Source organism: Ochotona curzoniae, unplaced genomic scaffold (genome assembly GCF_017591425.1).
Source record: "Ochotona curzoniae isolate NIBS_2020 unplaced genomic scaffold, NIBS_Ocur_1.0 contig_3819, whole genome shotgun sequence".
Lineage (NCBI taxonomy): Eukaryota > Metazoa > Chordata > Mammalia > Lagomorpha > Ochotonidae > Ochotona > Ochotona curzoniae.
In genome coordinates, this window is record NW_024466004.1 from 30,282,685 (window position 1) to 30,301,510 (window position 18,826).

The 18,826-nt window shown below is 40.1% G+C and overlaps 1 protein-coding gene across 2 annotated transcripts in view; it reads right to left on the reverse strand.

The window, feature by feature from the left end:
- FILIP1 (filamin A interacting protein 1) overlaps positions 1-18,826 on the reverse strand; it is a 183,382-nt gene that overhangs the window by 10,835 nt on the left and 153,721 nt on the right. Inside the window, exons 5-6 of one of the 2 annotated variants that reach the window (XM_040983645.1) lie at positions 5,472-8,277; positions 2,164-2,221 (exon numbers count right to left, since the gene is read on the reverse strand). In XM_040983645.1, coding sequence (XP_040839579.1) covers positions 2,164-2,221; positions 5,472-8,277 — 2,864 coding nt within the window. Of the gene's footprint in view, positions 1-1,438; positions 2,222-5,471; positions 8,278-18,826 lie in introns of those variants that run through there. The other variant, XM_040983644.1, reaches the window with a different exon arrangement.

An 18,826-nucleotide genomic window follows, 5' to 3' on the forward strand; every position in this document is an offset into this window, starting at 1 on the left:
CTGTCCCAAGATCAAGATGTATAAACATCCTGTACATACACTGTGCAGTCTTTTGGAGCATTCTCCTTGCAGATGGAATGGACTTCCAGGAGGAAATGACATAAGCATGGTGCATAAACGATAAAAGCACAAATGATGGCAAGTGACAGCACAATTATAACAGTCACTCAAGAATGTCAGGAGAAGACAGAAGGAATGTCATTGAGTTCTTTTGACACTCCTGTTTGCTCAAATACAGTAGGTTAGGATACAGTAATGTTAAATACTTCACCTACGCTAGGCAGGCATTAGCAAAAACTATGAAGAACCTTATTTTTGAATGGGTTAGATCCTTGACAAAATGGGAGAAAATTTCCCGTTTAAAAATACAAGTCGGTGTTCTTATTTAAACTTGCACAGATCATATTTCATAAACAGTGTTCTTTCTCTCAGTCTTAAGATCCCACTCTGACAGCATGGTCTCAACAGGATCAAGCAACACTTTCTGCTACAAATGCTCAGGCTATGAATAGTGCACCACTGAGATTGAAGCAGATGTGAATATTGTGAGGCACCTCCATCTACCACCACTATACAAAACTCAGTGTCAAATTCCTCATAGGAATCTGGTGTCTAAAAGAACACAGAGAAAAGGCCCTTTCTCATGAAAACATTGGTTTCTATGCTGAAAAATGAATCATACCTTTTTCCTTAAATCTGTCATTTCCCAAATATCAAGAGCAGATGGTGTTTATATCATTTGGAAATCCTAGAAATTCTGATATGGGAAAATAAACATTTCCAACTTGTAGTTGTTGTATTTTTATAAAGCTCAGCCTGTTGGAGCAAACTTTTTGGCAAAGGTGTGGTCTGACACCCTGGAATCCTAAGCTGTGGGTTAAGAGCCTTGAGCTCCTTGGTCGTCATGTAATTATGAAGCATAATGTCCACTTTTATTAATCTTACAAATACATTTGGTGCTTGGCATTCACATTACCTCATGCTTATTAATACATGCTTGACATTCAAGAAAACTGTTCAATCATGAATAAAACAGGAACAGCCCCCCTTTCCACCACATCACACACGTACACACACACACGTGAAAACACACACACAGTACACACACCCCAAGTCATGAACTGGTTTTATATTTGAAGTCTACATTTACCTGAGGAACATATTTGAGCTCAACCTATGCATGGATGTAAATTTTTCTCCACATTAACATTTCAGAAGTTACATTCTGCTATTTTCTCTTTATCACAATCTATTAAGCTACAAAAGGCTACTTGAGAACTCTGCTCAGATCTCCCCATAACTTCTACGAGTTGTGCATGTTAATGGAGCTAGAGTCTGACATTATTGGTTCTAAAAGTTTGTCTATGAAATTCTAGGAAGATCTTGGTGATGTTGCAATTCAGACAGACACATACAAATAAGTAAAACTCTGTTTTTGGGATTCCATATTTCATTTCCATTTTATTTCACATTCAAAGTATCTTGAAAGCACAGTAAAGGCTCTTGTTTTTGCAGTTTAGAAGTCTAGTCCCTGTATTAACTATGGAGATCTATTTTTCCAACACAATCTCAATTCAGGATTTGATGCTGGTAAATGACAACAAACTATGTGCTATTTTATAAGGAATTCTTTGATAAATAAAACAGTGTGAAACAAAGCCTTGAAGAGCACGTTGTCCAGCCCCCACATCCTCCTGATGAAGAACATGAGGCTCCGCTGGATTCACTGAGGGATCTACTTGCTAGAAGCAGAACTGGAGCTACAGGTCAGGTTTTGCCTAAAAACCAGCATCTTCAACAAACCACACGGCAAACAGTAGTTGTGTTAAAAATTAATTCTGTTCCCTAGCATCAAAACAAATGCACAAATAGGAAAGATACATGGTTGTTAGTTGGTTATTTTATGAACAAGGCTGTTAAAACTTAAATTAGCACGTGTAAGGAGTTGGCACAGACAGGTTTGTTTTCACAGCAGCACTAGCATCTGCACGACATACCCCCTTAGCCACTGCCCTCAGCCCTTCCCCCCTCCAAGAGAGGTAGCGCTGCTGGCTGCAGATTTCTTCAGCTCTATTTTCATAGACTGAGTCTCAGCTCGAGGCTCGAATTTGGTCAGATTTCCTGCTCCTGGGGCTGCCACTACAGGCTTTCCTGCTTTCATACCTTTTGACATAGGAATGCGGGTGGGTGTAGGCCGCTGAGTTGACCCGTCTTGTCCTGACTGTAAGAGAGAAACACAGAGACACAGAGAGATGTTGGTGAGCTTCCCCTGGGTTATGCCATCATCCGAACATCAGCAGCACTCCTGACACACAGGACACCGATGGAGGACTCTTCTCCAAACAAAAGAATTGTAGGAAACTTGGACTTCATATTTCACATGACACATCTGTGCCCAACTACCACCTTGTCTACCTTCTCTGAAGATGACTTTAAATCCCATTTCTCAGAGAAAATACAAGCCTCCAGCATGGATTGTGCAGCTTTACTTCACTGCCCTAGGTTATCTCCAGTCTCACCTTCCTCCCTTTCAGATGAGGCAGCTCGTTTTTCTCCTCCCACCATCTCAGACGCTTCTATTTCTGTCACTGCTCACTACGTTGCTAATGCCCCAAACGCCCTTGTTATGATTTCTTTGTCAGTCTCCCCTTCTGACGTCTCCTTCTCCGTTCCTCACTGCTCCCTGTGCCACTTGGCCTTTCTGCGGGTGCAGCACTGCACCTGTCATCAGCCCTCTTCGGTGTTTTGCATTTCTCATTAGAATCACCTTAGTTTTTCTCTCACGTGCCAAAGCTCAAGCAACTCTAGCTTTCAGGGCTCTCTTAACATATGCAAAGATTCATACTTCCAATTTCTCTCTGGAAATTTCTGTTTTCCTTTCCCCCCACTCATCCATATCAAATATAAATGACATGCCCCAAATGCTGCTTATTCTCCTCTTCAAACAGTTGGCTCTTCTATTTTCTCATCTTTTTTCCTCATTCTATCGCCCCGGGCAACTAAACTAGATATCCTAGTACCCTCTACACTCCATTTGTCATGAAGCCTTTTCAGTTTGTCTTCAATTCGTGTTACTTCACGAATCCAGCAGGCACTTCTCTACTCAATGGCTCCCTTAAACTCTGCAAAACTGAACACCAATGTCATAATAAGACACATGACCCGTTCAACATGTAACTCTAGTTTTGTTCTCCATCTTAGGCTTTTGCATTTTCTCTCCATGTCCACTTAACTGCAGAAACACAATCCAATTGTTGACCATCCTGCAGACACGCCAAGTGCCTTTGCACGGTCACCCCTTTACACATATTGTTCCAGTACTCCTCCCCTTTTCCTTCTTGAAAATCCCCCTTCTCTGTAAAACCTCCTCCTCAGTGAAGCCTTCTCTGGTTGTTGTTAGGTACACACTTCTATTACAAAAGCACTTAAATAGGTTCCAACTTCCATTCCCTCAAGAACTTTTAAACTCCTCTTTGCATACCAGCATCTCTAACTCTATGCCTAAAATGTACTTGAGACAACCTCACAATTCAAATTCTGAGAAGTGTGTTCTAAGCCTTTTGCTGTTCTTGACTTTATGGGATCTGGTACAGATCCAACATCCAAGTTTCAAAATCCTTGGGCAGTTAATCAGTAGTCAAAAATGTTGCTATAGAAGATTAAGCTATCTTGATCTGACCTTTAAAAATGGGAATAAGATATTACAATGGAAAATCTGCTATGAATATGATTTATAGCTCCACCATCTTTCAATAAAATACAGCAGAAAGATGGAAAACCTTCCTAATCACATTAAGATACTGCCTAAAAAGCAGTACTGAACCTTTTGAGATGGGTGCACAATTTTGAATGCGAGGCACTTCCTGTAGAGCTGACAACTAAGGCTTTACTGGCAAAGCAATTGGACAATTCACACTTTGACATCTGTCTTCAGCCTATGCACAGAAAATTAAATGACATTGAGCAAATGATGAAATAAGCTACTGTTTCTATACTTAAAACTATGAGCTTCTATTTTTCTTAGCGTAATTCAGTTTATGCTGTTATGTAAATTATTCAGTTGGGTCTGGTATCATGGCTTAATTGACTAATCCTCCCCTTGCAAGCACCAGTATCCCACATGGATGCTGGTTTGTGTCCCAGCTGCTACACTTCCCATTCTGCTCCCTGCTCATGGCCTGGGACTGTAGTGGAGGATGACCCAAAGCCCTGGCACCTTGCACTTGCATGGGAGTCCTGGAGGAGTTTCCTGGCTCCCGATTCCTGGATTCAGATCAGCTTAACTCTGGCCATTGCAGCCGTTTGGAAAGTGAACCAGTGGATGGAAGATTTTTCTGTTTCTGCTTCTCTTCATAAATCTGCCTTGCCAATAAAAATAAATAAATCTTTTAAAAGAAAGTTATTCAGAGTCTTGGAACCACAATTTCTGGCCTGCTAGATTATTGGAAAGGCAGATTTACAGAGAAAAGGCAAGAAAGAAAGATCTTTCATTTGCTGGTTCATTCCCCAAGTGGCCACATGGCTAGAGCTGAGCCAATCCAAAGCCAGGAGCATCCTCTGGGTCCCCCAAGTGGGTGCAGGGTACCAGGACTTTGGGCCATACTCCATTGCTTTCCCAGCCCACAAGTAGGGGGTTGTATGGAAAGTAAAGCAGCTGGGACATGAACTGGCATCCACATGGGGTCCCAGTGGATGTAGGGTGAGGATTTTGCCACTAGGCTATTGCACTGGGTCCCTGGCATTTTAGTTTAAAATGCCTAAGTATGATATGTTATTTTATAATTAAATTTAGTAATTTGCCCCCAATAGATGAAAACTATTACTACAGGTGTTTTAAATCCAGAATTTATTTTTAAGCTCTAGATTTTGTACTTTGGGTATGCTTTTTATAATCAGTCATTTTTCAAACTAATTAGCAAGTAAATATTTATGAAATAACTGCTCTCTCTAAAAATATGAAATAAAACATTTTAGGCATATGAACCAATCTTTTTGCTTTTAAAAGCATTTTATATAAAAATTTTTTTCTTCCTGTTGGAATAAAATATGACTATAGACATGCCTGAATATTTTGCATACTAAAAATCTAGTTTATAGGAATATATCCTAGGAACAGTTTTAACTTTTCTTATATATTGACCCTTTCCCTCAGTTTCCATTTTAACAGGTATTTTAAACATAAAAGCAACATTTTAACCTTATAGTTACTCAGTGCTGTTATGTCAAAGAAATCACCTTTGCAAGTACCATGAGAAGTCTCCATAGTTTATGTGCATGTTTGAAATTTTCCCTCAAAAGTGGCCCAATTTATCTAAATATTAGGTCTTCTAATTTTCATGTCTCAGAATAGAAAACACTTTGGGAGCCCTGTGCCAGTGGGTTCAGGTGGAGACAAGCGCATGTGGTTTTGTTTGATCGTGGATGCTGCGTTAGTCTCCCCACTCCTGAGCTTTGAACCCTCCCCCACTTACCACTGACTGTGTTCCTCGGGTGGATGAGGTGGTGACCGGTGTGATGGTGATGCTGCTGGTCACTTTGCTCGCACCAGGTCGTGAAGACGCATGGTTCCTGGGAGAGCGAAGGACAGTGCCAGTGGAAACCTCCTTTTCAGCTGTCACATTGACTGGTCGGACAGTGATGACCGGGCTCACCCCTTCAGTTGAAGTCCCAGGAGATCGTTTGAACTGAGAACCTAAGTGAATGTGAATTTTATTGTCTTCCGTGGTTATAATGTTGGCATTAGAGTTGTATTTTCGTACTGGAGTTGGGACAGTCTGTTTTTCTGGGGTGACTTTGAGGATAGTCCTTCCCATGGGCATTTCCTGGGGTTCAGGAGAAACTGCCACCTCAGCTGGCGCTGCTGATGTGGACACGGTCATTATCTGAATGGGTGATGTGGGCCGGTCTGAAAAGGTGCCTCTTCCACTTTCCGGAGTCTTCTCTCTAGAAAAGGTAGTAATGGTGACAGGGGACATGGCTCTTTCTGTGCCAAGACTAGTATCTCCACTCTTTGGTTTGGGGGACATCACATTTGGTGATGGGATAATGGTTATCCTCGGTTTCTGATTCCCTAAAGTAGGAATGACGGTGGTACTAGAAAAAAATTCCTCAGAGGTGGGGCTGGTTATCTCCAAAGTCGCAGTACTGTTCTCGTGGTCTGGTGTCACTCGAATATGCAGGGGCTGGCCCTGCTTTGGTGAAAGGACTAGCTCTCCTGGGTGCCCTGGGCTGGAATTCGTGCGGGGCCCTTTCTCCAGAACTCCTGGGGGGCCATTCTCCCGTTTTCTCATCCATGGAATCCAAGACTTCCTCATAGTGAGCTCATTCGCAGCTGGAGGGTACCTGTCCAGGACGGAGGTGCGTTCCATGGGCTTTTTCAATCCCACCTGTCGAAGGTTACTCATGATGTGATTTTCTTCTTGAAAGGATTTCCGTATGAACACAGCAGGTGTTTCCTCCTCCGCGGCTTCGCTGCTGATTGTGTCCGTCTGTACCCCGGTCGATGTCACCGGGACATCCACCATTCTTCTCCCATTCACACTGGGTCTAAGGGCTCGGCTATAGCGCTTAGAAAGCTCCAACTCCTTGGTTAGACTGAGGACTTCCTGCCCCATGCTTTTGTTTTTATTTTCTTCTTCCATAAATCGTTGTTGAAGGACCGAATAGTCCACTTGGAGCTGAGAGAGCTGGTCTTCTTTGTTCATCAACTCGTGAATTTTCTCTTTCAGAGCTTGGACTTCGGCTTTTAAGTCTCGACTTTTGGCTTCTTCCAAACGAAATCTGTGTCTCAGCTCAGCTTCCTGACTCACCGCCTCGCCTTTCTCTATTGCTTTGTTCTTGGCAATTTGGTGCTTGATCTCTTCTAGCTGCTGGGAGAGGAAATTAGCCTTATCTTGCTCAGTTCTAAATTTTTGCTCCAGCTGATCATACTCATCCTCTGTCTTCATCAGATCCCCTTCCACCACCTCCAGTTGTTGGAGACGTTTCTTCAGTCTCTCAATTTCCAGCGTCAGCTCCTTAATCTTATTATCTTCTGGGCAGGTGAGTTCAGATCCTTTTCGACACCTTCCTCTTGCTATTTCTCGTTCCACTTCCTCCATACCATCCAGTCTCTTTTTCAGCAGGTCCACACTGCAGCTTAACTCAGAAGACTTTTCTTCCTCACTTCTCAGTTTTCCCATCAACTCATCTCTCTCTTTTGTCAGATGGTAGACCTTTTCTTCCATTTCAGATTTCAGTTTTAATAGCTTCTTACTTTCTTCAATCAGTTTTTCAGTTACATCCATAACTTTCCCCTGTTCCACCTTAAAATTCTTATTCAGCCCATCTACTTTTCTTTCCTCCTGTTTGATTTTTTCCATCATATTTTTCCTTTCATCAACCAGCATCACAGTAAATGACTTCAGCTTTGTAAGATCATCTTTTAGGCTTAATTCAGCCTTTTCCAATCTACTTTCAGAACATTCAAGTTCTTTAACTCGACTCTTCACCACCTCTAATTCATTCAGCAGGTCTTTGGTTAAGTTCTTTTCTTTCTCCAGATTTAAATGCAGTTGCGTGCATTCAGACTTACTCTTGCTGAATGCTTCTTCCAATTTCTCCAGTTCTGACATTCTTTTCTGTAACTTCTCAACTTCGAGTTTGAGCTCCTTACTGTGGTGCTCTTCTTCCTGCAGCTTCTTCCTCAGTTCCCTGCACTGGGATTCAGTCTTGGTGATCTCCTCATCCTTACCCTCCATTTCAAGCACACGCTTTCGGAGATTTTCCACTTCGGCCATGAGGCTGGAATTTCCACATTCCCCTTTGGCAATTTTCTCTCTTAATTCCTGAAGTTCTTCCTCTGCCTTTTGAAGATTCTTGTTGGTTTCTTCCAGCTCTTCGATTCTTTGAGTTAAGCCGACCAGCTTGAGTCTGAGTTGCCTGTTGTGGGATTCTTGATTAGCCAATTTAGCATTCATCTCTTCATGCTCCTGAGAAAACCTCGAAGCCTTGTGTTCAAAGTCTACTTCTAACTTGAGCAATTTCTGTCTGTCTTCTTTGGATTTATAAGTAACAGCTTTGAGCTTTTCTTCTTCTTCCCTCAGTTTCTGAGTAAGATCCTGCACTTTCTGGCTTTGCAAGCCAAGTTGCTCAATATGCATTTGTCTTTCATCCACCAGCATGAGTGCAAAGGACTTGAGCTTAACAAGCTCATCTCTTAGTTTATTGAGCCGCTTAGCATTTTCCTTTTCTTTGCGGGCTTGGTAAGCCTTTTCTTGTTCAAGGAGTTTTTTCAACCTAGAAAATAAAATATAACTTAATGTGAAATGAGTGATCAGCAGATCAGCTTAACTTTTAATTATCCATATAAAACCAAAATGCTGCTAAATGAGTTCCTTATCGATTGCTATATCAAGGTTTAACAAATTGCCACTAATCTAATTTTTAAAAATTTAGGCTATTGGGGTGGACATTGTGGATGGCAGGTAAAGCACCTCTTGTAAAGCCCACATGTCAATATCTGAGTGCCTGGGATGGAATCTGGCCCCTGCCCTACTCAAGCTTCCTGCTAATATTTGTCCTAAGAGACAATAGGACAGGAATGCTTGGGACCCTACCACTCATGTGGGAGATCTGGATGGAGTTCTTGACTTTGATCTGGCCAGCTCCCTGCACTTCTCATCCTCGCCATTTCCCCCATACCCTCACCCCCCTGTTGCAGGCATCTGTGGAGTGAAACAGGGGATGTAATCTCTCTATTTCTGCTTTTAATTAAATAAAACTAAATAAAGCCTACCCCCAAACTTCACCCTGAGGAGTGGGTAGTGGCTGGAAGGAAACGTGAAGAGGATTTCTGGAGTGTCATTTCTGATTATTCAGGATGGTTCCTCTCAGGAAATTTCAATAAGCTGGACATTTATTGTGTAAGGACCTTTCTGTTTGAGGTACCATACTTTCGTAGAACAACACTAAGTAAAACTTAGGTTATGCAATAATGACTAGTACACAGTGCTTTCTGTATTCCAGGCACTGATCTTTACTTCTTACAGAACACTATGAGATTCACCATGCCACTATCATCCCCATCAGGGCAATCAGACACAGGGAATTACATAACTGTGCCAGATATCCTAGCCTGTAAGCAGCCATGCTGGGATTCAAACTCAGCCAGCTCCAGAGCACTCACCTCTCACCTCCACGTTTTAAAACTTGAAGAGAGAAATTTACTTTAAGTGAAAGGAAAGGCCTGGAAAAGAAGTAACTTTCAGGGTTGTTTTTTTTTTTTTTACCTTGAACCCTTGAAATAAAATGATGCAACTATTACCTCATAAACCATAAAGCAAGATGAGCTCTCTGATCCAAAATCTGATCTTTCGTCCCTATAGGTAATTATGCTTTTCCAATAAAAGTAAGTAAATCTTTAAGAAAAAAAATAGAGAAGAAAATAGAAAGTCTCAAAGCGTTCTAACAATTTAAAGAGAAAATGGTTGTACGAAGTACTATGAAACATACGTAAAATATGATAAGACAGATAAAAGCGGTTGGTGTGATGGGAGGGAAGGGGAAACAGGGATGGAGAAGAAGACAGGAGTGGTTTTCAGGAAAATTAAAAGGGTTAAAAAGAAAACTTGTTCTGGGAACTTTTGCTTGAGATTCTAGAGAATTTCTAAAAGATATTATTTCAAAAAGACTTTCAGAAGCCTATCACAAAGTCTAATTTTTACTAATACATATATTTTTAAGGGGGATAAGTGTGGTTGCTAGAAAGATGAGTCTCTCAGGCAGTATACAGTTTCAGTTAATTTTTAAAATAATCGTAAATTTACTATGCCTTTTTATAAACGTCACTTAGTTAAGGGAATGTAACCAAGAAGGAGCAGATTGCATTTTTGTGCCAAATCTATTTGCAACAAACACCGTGTTGTGATGACAATGCTATTTCTAAAATCGATATCTGCGCAACTCACATTTGCAAGACTTTGTTTAGATTAACCTTATACATTGAAGGACAGTCATTTAAGGGTACGCGCTTGGCCTCTGGGCTAAGTTCATTTTGCTGAGTCAGTCTGTCAAGATCCTCTTTGGATCGTCTTGTCACACAACATATCAGCTGATACCAAGTACTGTGTCAAAGGCAAAATAACCTCAATCATTAATCAAAAGACGGGTCAATGCACGAGACTTCAAAACACTCTCAAGATCTCCCTCCCGCTGACTTCAATCCACTCAAGATCGATGATTTGTCATTCAATTAGCTGTGCTCTCACTGGGCTGTTCATTTTGACTTTATCTCTTCTGAGTTCCCAATGATCCTCCCCTAGGCACCAGTTCCAAACACATCTTCCCGATGCCAGCCAACTACAACCACCTCTTCCAGATGCTTATGACTCAAATTTAGAGTTTTCTTTCAGTCCCATCTTTTGTCACATTCCCACATTCAATCCCTTAGCAAATCCTATCAATTCTACCTTAAAAAAACACACCAAATCCAACTACTTTGTCCCTCCTTTATTGCTATCACCCTGGCCCAAGTTACTACCACCTCTTACCTAGATTATTACAATAGTTGCATAATCTAATTCCCAGCTTCTAGTCTTGCCCATCCTCAGTCTATTTCCCTAGAGGTGAAAGTGATTCTAAAATGGGGAATATTATAAAATCATATTCTCTTTATAAAAGAAAAGAGAAACAAGGGAGACACAAGAACCAGGCAGAATCAACATTTTAATGTTTTAAAATATATGAGTGTATGTTTGTATAAATACATATACATATTTTATATTATGTGTCTATATGTTATTATAATAAAGAGATGTTAATGTTTCTTCTTACTCTTTTAAAACCATTTATAGAAATAGTCCAGTTAGTAATTATAGCATGACACTATTAAGAAATAACAAATCATAAATTACAACCATTGGATTTCCTAATATTCTCATCAATGTCTCTCAAGAAGAGACAGCCAGACTCTGTATACATATGTATACACCACTATCTACAAAATAGTCTAATCAAAAATATTAAACCTGAATCAGATCAAACTTCTATAACAGTTATTAGTTCACAAGAAGGACAGAAGCAAGAAACTGCTAAATGACATCACAATGATGAGATCAGAAAAAAGCCAAAAGATTTAAAGCCATGTGAGAAAATCTGATTTCTTCCATAAGTACATTCTAAATATAAAAAAAATTGATCAATAATATATCTAAATTTCCTATCAATATAATTCAAAGGAAAGAGAACAGATGAAGCCAGACCAGTCAGTGATTGACTACTTGATTTGATTTGATAAATTCCTTAATTTAGGATCAAGGGGGGGAGAAAAAGAGGTAAGTAGGATTAAAAAAAAAGCTTTATGTTAATGATCCATTCTAATGAACACCATTCTTGTAATACCCACTCCATGCTCCTGCCTTTATCCATGCTCAGAGTCTACTTTGGAAAGCAAATGATGTAAAATTCACAGGTTGTTTACTAACAGTCCCACTTTTCAACTATCTCACCAAATTAGTCAGTTTTATGTTTAACACATTAGCTGCCTCTTTGCTTCCTTACGATGTTGTCACTTGTCTCCATCTTATCTCATCAAGCCTCATTTTGAAACACTGATGTCACCTTCAAGTCATCCTGCGTGCTTCTCAAATTATGCTGATTTTCCTTTTCAGCAAACACTGTTCCTGCTTTTCATCAACTCTCCCTGTGAATATGTCTCTCTTTCAAGAGAGAAGGCAGGTCAGAACTAGCAGGGGCATGATAGTAATTAAAGGCGAATGAATCTCAAAAGAGTCAAGCTTGCATGCAGTTGAAAGTCTTTAAACACAATGCATTTTCTTCCCAGCAAGAACATGGAGCAGAACTAAGCAGCTTGTTGACATGAGAGAGCACGATTTTATCAAATAACTCAGGAAGAAGTGGTACTTTTAAATGAATCACTCAGTTGCTCAAGCTGCTGACTATCAGAATTATTCAACATTAATCCCAAATCCCTAGTACATGGCATGGGGCTGGGACTGGGGAGAAGTGGATGAGAGGAGAGATTCTTCAGTTGAAGAGTGAAATCCTGTTACTGTGTGAATTTTTTAAAGATTTATTTATTTTTATTGCAAAGTCAGAGATATACAGAGAGGAGGAGAGACAGAGAGGAAGATCTTCTGTCCGATGATTCACTCCCCAAGTGACCTTAACAGTACGTGCTGTGCTGATCCAAAGCCAGGAGCTAGGAACTTCTTCCAAGTCTCCCACACGGGTGCAGGATCCCAAGGCTTTGGGCTGTCATTGACTGCTTTCCCAGGACACAAGCTGGATGGGAAGTGGAACTGCCAGGATTAGAACTAATGTCCATATGAGATCCCAGCACGTTCAAGGCGAGGACTTTAGCTGCTAGGCCACCATGCTGGGCCCTGTGTAAAATTTTGATATTTTCCTTATCTCACTTTTTTGCACTAATTGTGATGTTTTAAAAAGTAGTAACTCCAAAACAGTTACTTTTAATAACTGAGAGAGTTTTGGGATCATCCTCTTAACAGTTGTACCCAAAAAGAACCCTACTAGCCTTGCCCTAATCCCGGCTCTAATTACAGAGTTCCAGAGAATCCTTGTGTTAAGAAAATCTATTTATTTGAGAGGCTAAGAAAGACAAACAGAAAGAGGCAGAGAAAGAGAGCTTGCACCTGCTGGTTCATTCTCTCAGATGTCCACGTCAGCGAGGGCTGTGCCACACCAGGGCAGGGAGCCAAAAACTCGATCTCAGTCTCCCTTGTGGGTAGCAGGAATACTCAGGCCGTCATCTGCTGTCTCCTAGAGAGTACATTCACAGCCCAACTCCAGAGCAGCGGAGGATTCAAAGCTGAACACTGTCATATGGGGTGGAAGCTGTCCCATCTGGCATCTTAACCACTGCATCAAACCGAATCCATTTTTGTAACTGAAGAAATGAAGGTCCTTTATAATAGAACACATGTTTCAGCTTCAGTTTTGTTTGATATTTCTGAGTAGTAGGGATAAATTTGCAAAAGCCCTTGTATATTTTTTTCCTTTTCCCCTTGGGAAGACCAACAGTATTTTAAAACATCTGATCTCATATTTTTTACCTTAGCCCATACAGTATACTAGAAAGTTTCTCATCCATTTCAAATTAGAAAAAAAAAAAAACTTGGTGATACAGAATTAAAAGAGAATTAAATAAAAACAGTTAACTTGTAACTAACAGTTACTAGGAATTTTTAAAATGAATTATAAGAGTCCATTACCTATTAATTTTTAGACTTTATGTTTGAAAGTTATTTTTTAAAAGATTTATTTGTTTTTATTGGAAAGTCAGATATACAGAGAGGAGGAGAGATAGAGAGGAAGATTGTCTGTGCACTGATTCATTCCCCAAGTGGCCGCAATGGCCAGATCTAAGCTGATCCAAAGCCAGGAGCCAGGAGCTTCTTTTGGGGGTCTCACACGGTTGCAGAGTCCCAAAGCTTTGGACAGTCCTCCACCTCTTTCCCAGGCCACAAATAGGGAGGTAGATGGGAAGTGGTGCTGCTGGGATTAGAACTGGTGCCCATATGAGATCCTGGTGTGTGCAAAGTGAGGACTTTAGCCACTATGCTACCACGCCAGGCCCTTAAAAACTATCTTATAAATTAAAAGATAATGCTCTTAAATGTGTTTTGATAGTATGATTTAAATAATCCAATTAGCTCATGCAAAAATATCAGGCAAATATCACAAAGTTTTCCTCTTTCTCCGACTTTGAAGGGATTATTTATATTCTCATTGGGCATACGGATGATGTGTTTTATAGTCCAGTGGTTGAAAACTGTAACCAAGGATATGGATTATGGGCCTTGCATAGTTTAGCACAAACTACAACAAACTAAACAAATTCAGAATTTTAACCTATCCATTCAACTTTGAATGTGTGCATGGCAACAATTATAAACCATGAAAAATTTATGGGTGATAACAAATTACTATTCTTGAAGGTTATGAGATTTCCTACGACCAGGTAAGCATCACTCAGTTTTTAAAACTAGTGGGTGGGAGTCTGATACCCTTGTTAAATATCAATTTAATGTTAAAATTCTTTTACATTTACAGATACTGCATTTAAAAATACATCACTTAGTATAATACTGGTAAGTAAATCTTAGAGTAAAACTTCAAGTCCAGGATATTTACTCCTAAGAACTGCAGAAATGATGGGTATTTTCTGATAATTTGCTACCCAACAGGAGGCCCATGTTTGAGAAGCATAAAAAGGAGCTCTCCAACAACACAGTTTGGTACGTAGCTCTCGTATGGACTCAGAGAAATCCAACCATGATTCATTAGTTTAGTCAAACAGTGCAGCATTGATGAGTCCACGTAGTATTTCAGGCTAGGAATATTTTAAAAGTTATACAACAGTGTTAAAAGTGCCATTTATGCTTTAAATATAAGCTCCCAAGAGACCCCTATCCCCTAAGAAACTCAAGGGTGGGATGCAGATGGAGCAAGTTGTTACTCAGGGCTGGGCCACTGTCCTTCCCGATACTCTTCTGCCGTCACGAGGCACAGCCCCTGTGTAAGAGCTCATTTAGGCTCCCTTTTTCTCTCAGAAAGACGTCCCATGCTGGGGTGTCTAGATGGAGGCTTTAAATGAGAACTGGATTTCAGGCATTATTTTTTTGCCTTGTCAGATGGTCTTGCAAACTATATCCTCTATAGCTACAATGGACTGAATGCTTATATATTTCCCAAATTCTAACACCTGATAGGATGGTATTAGGAGTTGGGGGCCTTTGGGATATGTTTGGATTTAGTTACCTTAGATAGGGGCTGCAGAACTCTTGGTTGCTCTCTCTGTCCTATGAAGATGCAGAGAAAGCATGATGTTCCGCAACTGGAAGAGCGTGGCCATGCTGGCACCCTGATCTCGGATGACCAGCCTTCAGAGCTGTAAAACGCTGCCACCTGTTGCTTATAAGCCACTGGATCTTTGTTCAAGTACTTTGTTCCAGCAGCTAGGACTAAGGCAAGAGTACACTGCTAGTCCTTTGGGTTTTGGTTTATAAATTCTCTCCCTGGGGAGGACAACATGCCTTTTATTGTGCTTCCACGTTTGTCAAATTGTTCAAAGTACTTTCAGTTTCTCATATTGATCAGATGCAATACTTACAAAATGGGGGAGAATCAGATATTATCCTTTGATTTTGATGATACTTATAATAGGTTGGTGAATTAAACATTTATTTTCAGAAGAAATAGAAAGAGTCATGGCCAAGAGAAGCTCGTCTCTCAAGAGTGCAGTCCTGGACTCTCCCTTCCAGATGTCCCCTCATCTTCCTACCTGAAAGAGAACTACCAATATCTACTTTCCAAAGCACGTGTTACCTAGGTTCATCGCACCTTTTACCAGATGCTCTGTCTAGGAAACATTTGTGAGGGAGCACCATAAGAAAAGAGAGATTCCCTTATCAAAACCAGAGCGCAAGGAGGATGTTGGAACGGGTAGGACTTTGGTCTTTGAAATCAAGTATCTCCCTGCGTACTCTAAGAGAGGGGCCTCTTCTGTGGTGCTGGCACAGAATGTGAAGGGAAAGGCTGAAAACATGAATGAGGCTTCCTGATCTAATCACACAAGTCAAACATAATCCACAAAGACATCATATATTTCATTCTGATACGGACTAGGCAGGCTGCTAGTTCAGGGTCACAAGTTTGGAAGTCGCAACGCCCCTGCTTATGTAATCCTTTCTGTCTATTTGTGAGTCAAATGAGGCTCACGTACCATCACCTTGCACCTGACAGGGTTGGTGTTGCATAACAACCACTGTCCTCTCAAGTTCCCCCCAAAACCCATTTGGGGAGGGGCTGGTGTTCTTTCTTGGTCACGTGTCTGGTACCTGCTAGCTCTCTTGCTTCCTGTGGACAGATTCTGAGGACAGAGTTAGCAACTTCTCTCCCTATCCTTTTCCTTTCTAGTTCACTGTCCCTGAACATGGCCCATGTCTATCTGCATTCCTTGCCTTCTGTATAAACTGTACCTCTTGTTTAAGCTGTGTTGGTGCCTGTGCTTTAAATGCTTTTCAAGTAAGAGGCAAGATTTAGAAAACAAATATTTGGCCCAAAAACCTAGATCACAAATTTACTCCATACATACATTTATAGAGAGCTGAGAGAGAGAGATACGGTTTTAATTTTTCACTCACTAAGGGAACTCACAATACAGACATTATTAATCTAATTTCTCTTGGGTAAGTAAATTCATTTTCACAAACAGGATTGCTTTAAGATGACGCAAGGAGCAGGTATGTAGCCTAGCAGTTAAAATGCCCATATCCCACACTGTCTTTGATTCCTAGCTCCAGCTGCTCACTCTAGCTTCCTGCCAATGAAGACCTAGAAGGCAGAGAAGATGCTCAAGTGGTTAGATCTGCACTCCCCATTTGGGAGAACAGGACTAAGTTCTTAGCTCCTGGCTTTGGCGTGACACAGCCCTGGCTGTGGAAAGCTTTTGGGGAATAAATGAAAATGAGATTGTCTCTCCCTCTCTTTCTCTCTCTCTCTCCCTGACTCTCAAATAAAATAAAATAAAACAAACATCAATTAGGTATAAAATTAACTACACAAATCAAATCACTTATAGTGGTATACCTAGGTACTTCTAAAAAAAATGGACAATCAGAAAGCCTAGTTTGCTGTTAAAAAAAATTGGAAATCTATTTATAGTTTTTTTCTATATCACTAATTTCTCATTAGCTTTTTGAATATCTCTTATATTTCCATGCATTTATTTATTCAGAAAAGTAATATTCTTACCAGAAATTTTACTTAAAAATTGAAATTATGCTATTATTTATCTACTAAGTCTTTTACTTCCTTTTAGAACAACTTGTAAACTAATATACAAACTAAAAAGTCAAAACAATAAATTCCAACACCTCAGACTTAATTTTGTATTGATCCTAGCTATTGTTAATCTAGGAAAAAAAGAAAAAGAAAAGAAAGAAATTGAATGCCCTTCTGCTGTGGAAAGGATATTTAGTTTTACAAGAAAACAGAAGTACATCCAGTCACATGGAATTAAGAATCCAGGCAGTTCAATTTAGTAAATTCAAGATTTCATCACTTTAAATAGTGAGACAAAACATTACCAATAATTGATGTTTCATAAATGAAATCTACACAAATGAAAAACATATCATCTGCTCTGTGTTCAAATTTATTGAAAACAAGTCAAGCTATAACAATCTGCTTTTGCCAAATGAAGTTTTGCTGCAAAAGACCCACAGAACTGTCAACTTTAGTGAGCCAGAAATATGAGCTATTTTGAAACACTTAACAATTTTTTTTACATCTTTAAAAATTACTGAAGTTGAACTTTTTACATAGTTTCTTAATAGAGTCCAAATTGCTTTCCACTTTGAACTTAAACCTCCTATTTACTTTTATTCTTGTTATCACTGCCACACTGTTTCAGAACCAACACGGCTTTCTTTGGCTGTCTAAGCATTCTAACTGCCTGCCAACTTTTACAAGCCGATCCCATATAAATCCATATAACAATGACAACAAAAGCTCTCAAAAATCATATTTTGCCTCAAGACTTTTTTTTTTCGCTGATCAAGAAATCACACACTAGAAGATACATTTACACGCCATAGAAAGGTGCCTGTTAACAGCTTTCAGACCGCAGCAGCTGGGCTGATGATGCTGAGAGAGATTTGTCTGTTCTAACACAAACTCCCTGAGGTTTCTGTAGAATGAGATAACTTTTCCCTCTAAGCAAAAACAGGAGCACTCCTCATACCATAAAATGCATCTCAGCCAGTTCCGATCAAGGTTTCAGAGACATCACGGAGCCACAGTAAGTTGATCATTCCCAAGGGTTGGAAGCATCCACACTCAGTAAAACCTGTAGCCACAAGCTGAGAAGCTGTGGAGTTCCTACGGCCCTGTCAGATTAGTCAGGGCTCTGTAAATGATACAACTCAACTTTCAAGATGCTCTTTGCAGTAACACTTAGAGATGACTTTACTGCCAAACAAACCTATTAACAAATAACATGCGCATGGCTGAGAGTAACTAACACTACTTAAATCAAAACAGATCTTGACTTCCTTACCTTAAATACTAGGAAGCATAGTAGCTTTTGTTTTTGTTTTTATTTTTGATAGGGGGGCACTAAAGTTTGCTCAACAGCAGCAGGCCCTGCTTGGGGCCCCCTACTCCACAGGGAATTAACCGTCACATTCCAGCCCTGTCATCGGAACAATGAAAGGTAAATGTTGTACAAAACAGCTTGGGACCACTAACTGATGATGTCATTCCTCCCTTATATGGTTCATTATTGTGCAGATTTACTTTGGTCTGTGAGAAGGGGTGGAGCTCCCCAGAATGGGAGGAGAAGGCAGCTCTTCAGAAGCAAAGCAAAAGAACGGGAATTAGGCCCTGCACTTAGTGAAATGCTTGCAGGGGTGAAGGTGGGGGGTAAGAATAATGAGATAAAGAAAATATATGCATAAAATGTCAAACGGGCCTCACTGCTGATTTTTCAAACTAGCTGAACTCTGTACAGTCCTATTCAGCACGAATCAGAGTTTAAATAGCGGCCCTAGCGTCTCATCTGTGATTTTTACTAAAAGGACAGAATGTATGTTGCAGCCAAAGTGCCCATTAATTTACACAAATCTAGGAGAACATATCACCATGTGAGCTTCAGAATGTCAAAGTGCCTCTATTTAAAGATTATTTTCTTTTTAAATTTTTGGCTGAATTTCTTCTATTAAAGTGTTTTTCAGTGGCAGAAACCCTGCTGTTCAAACAAACTAAAGTTGAAGAATACTATCAACATTCATAAAAATGTTCC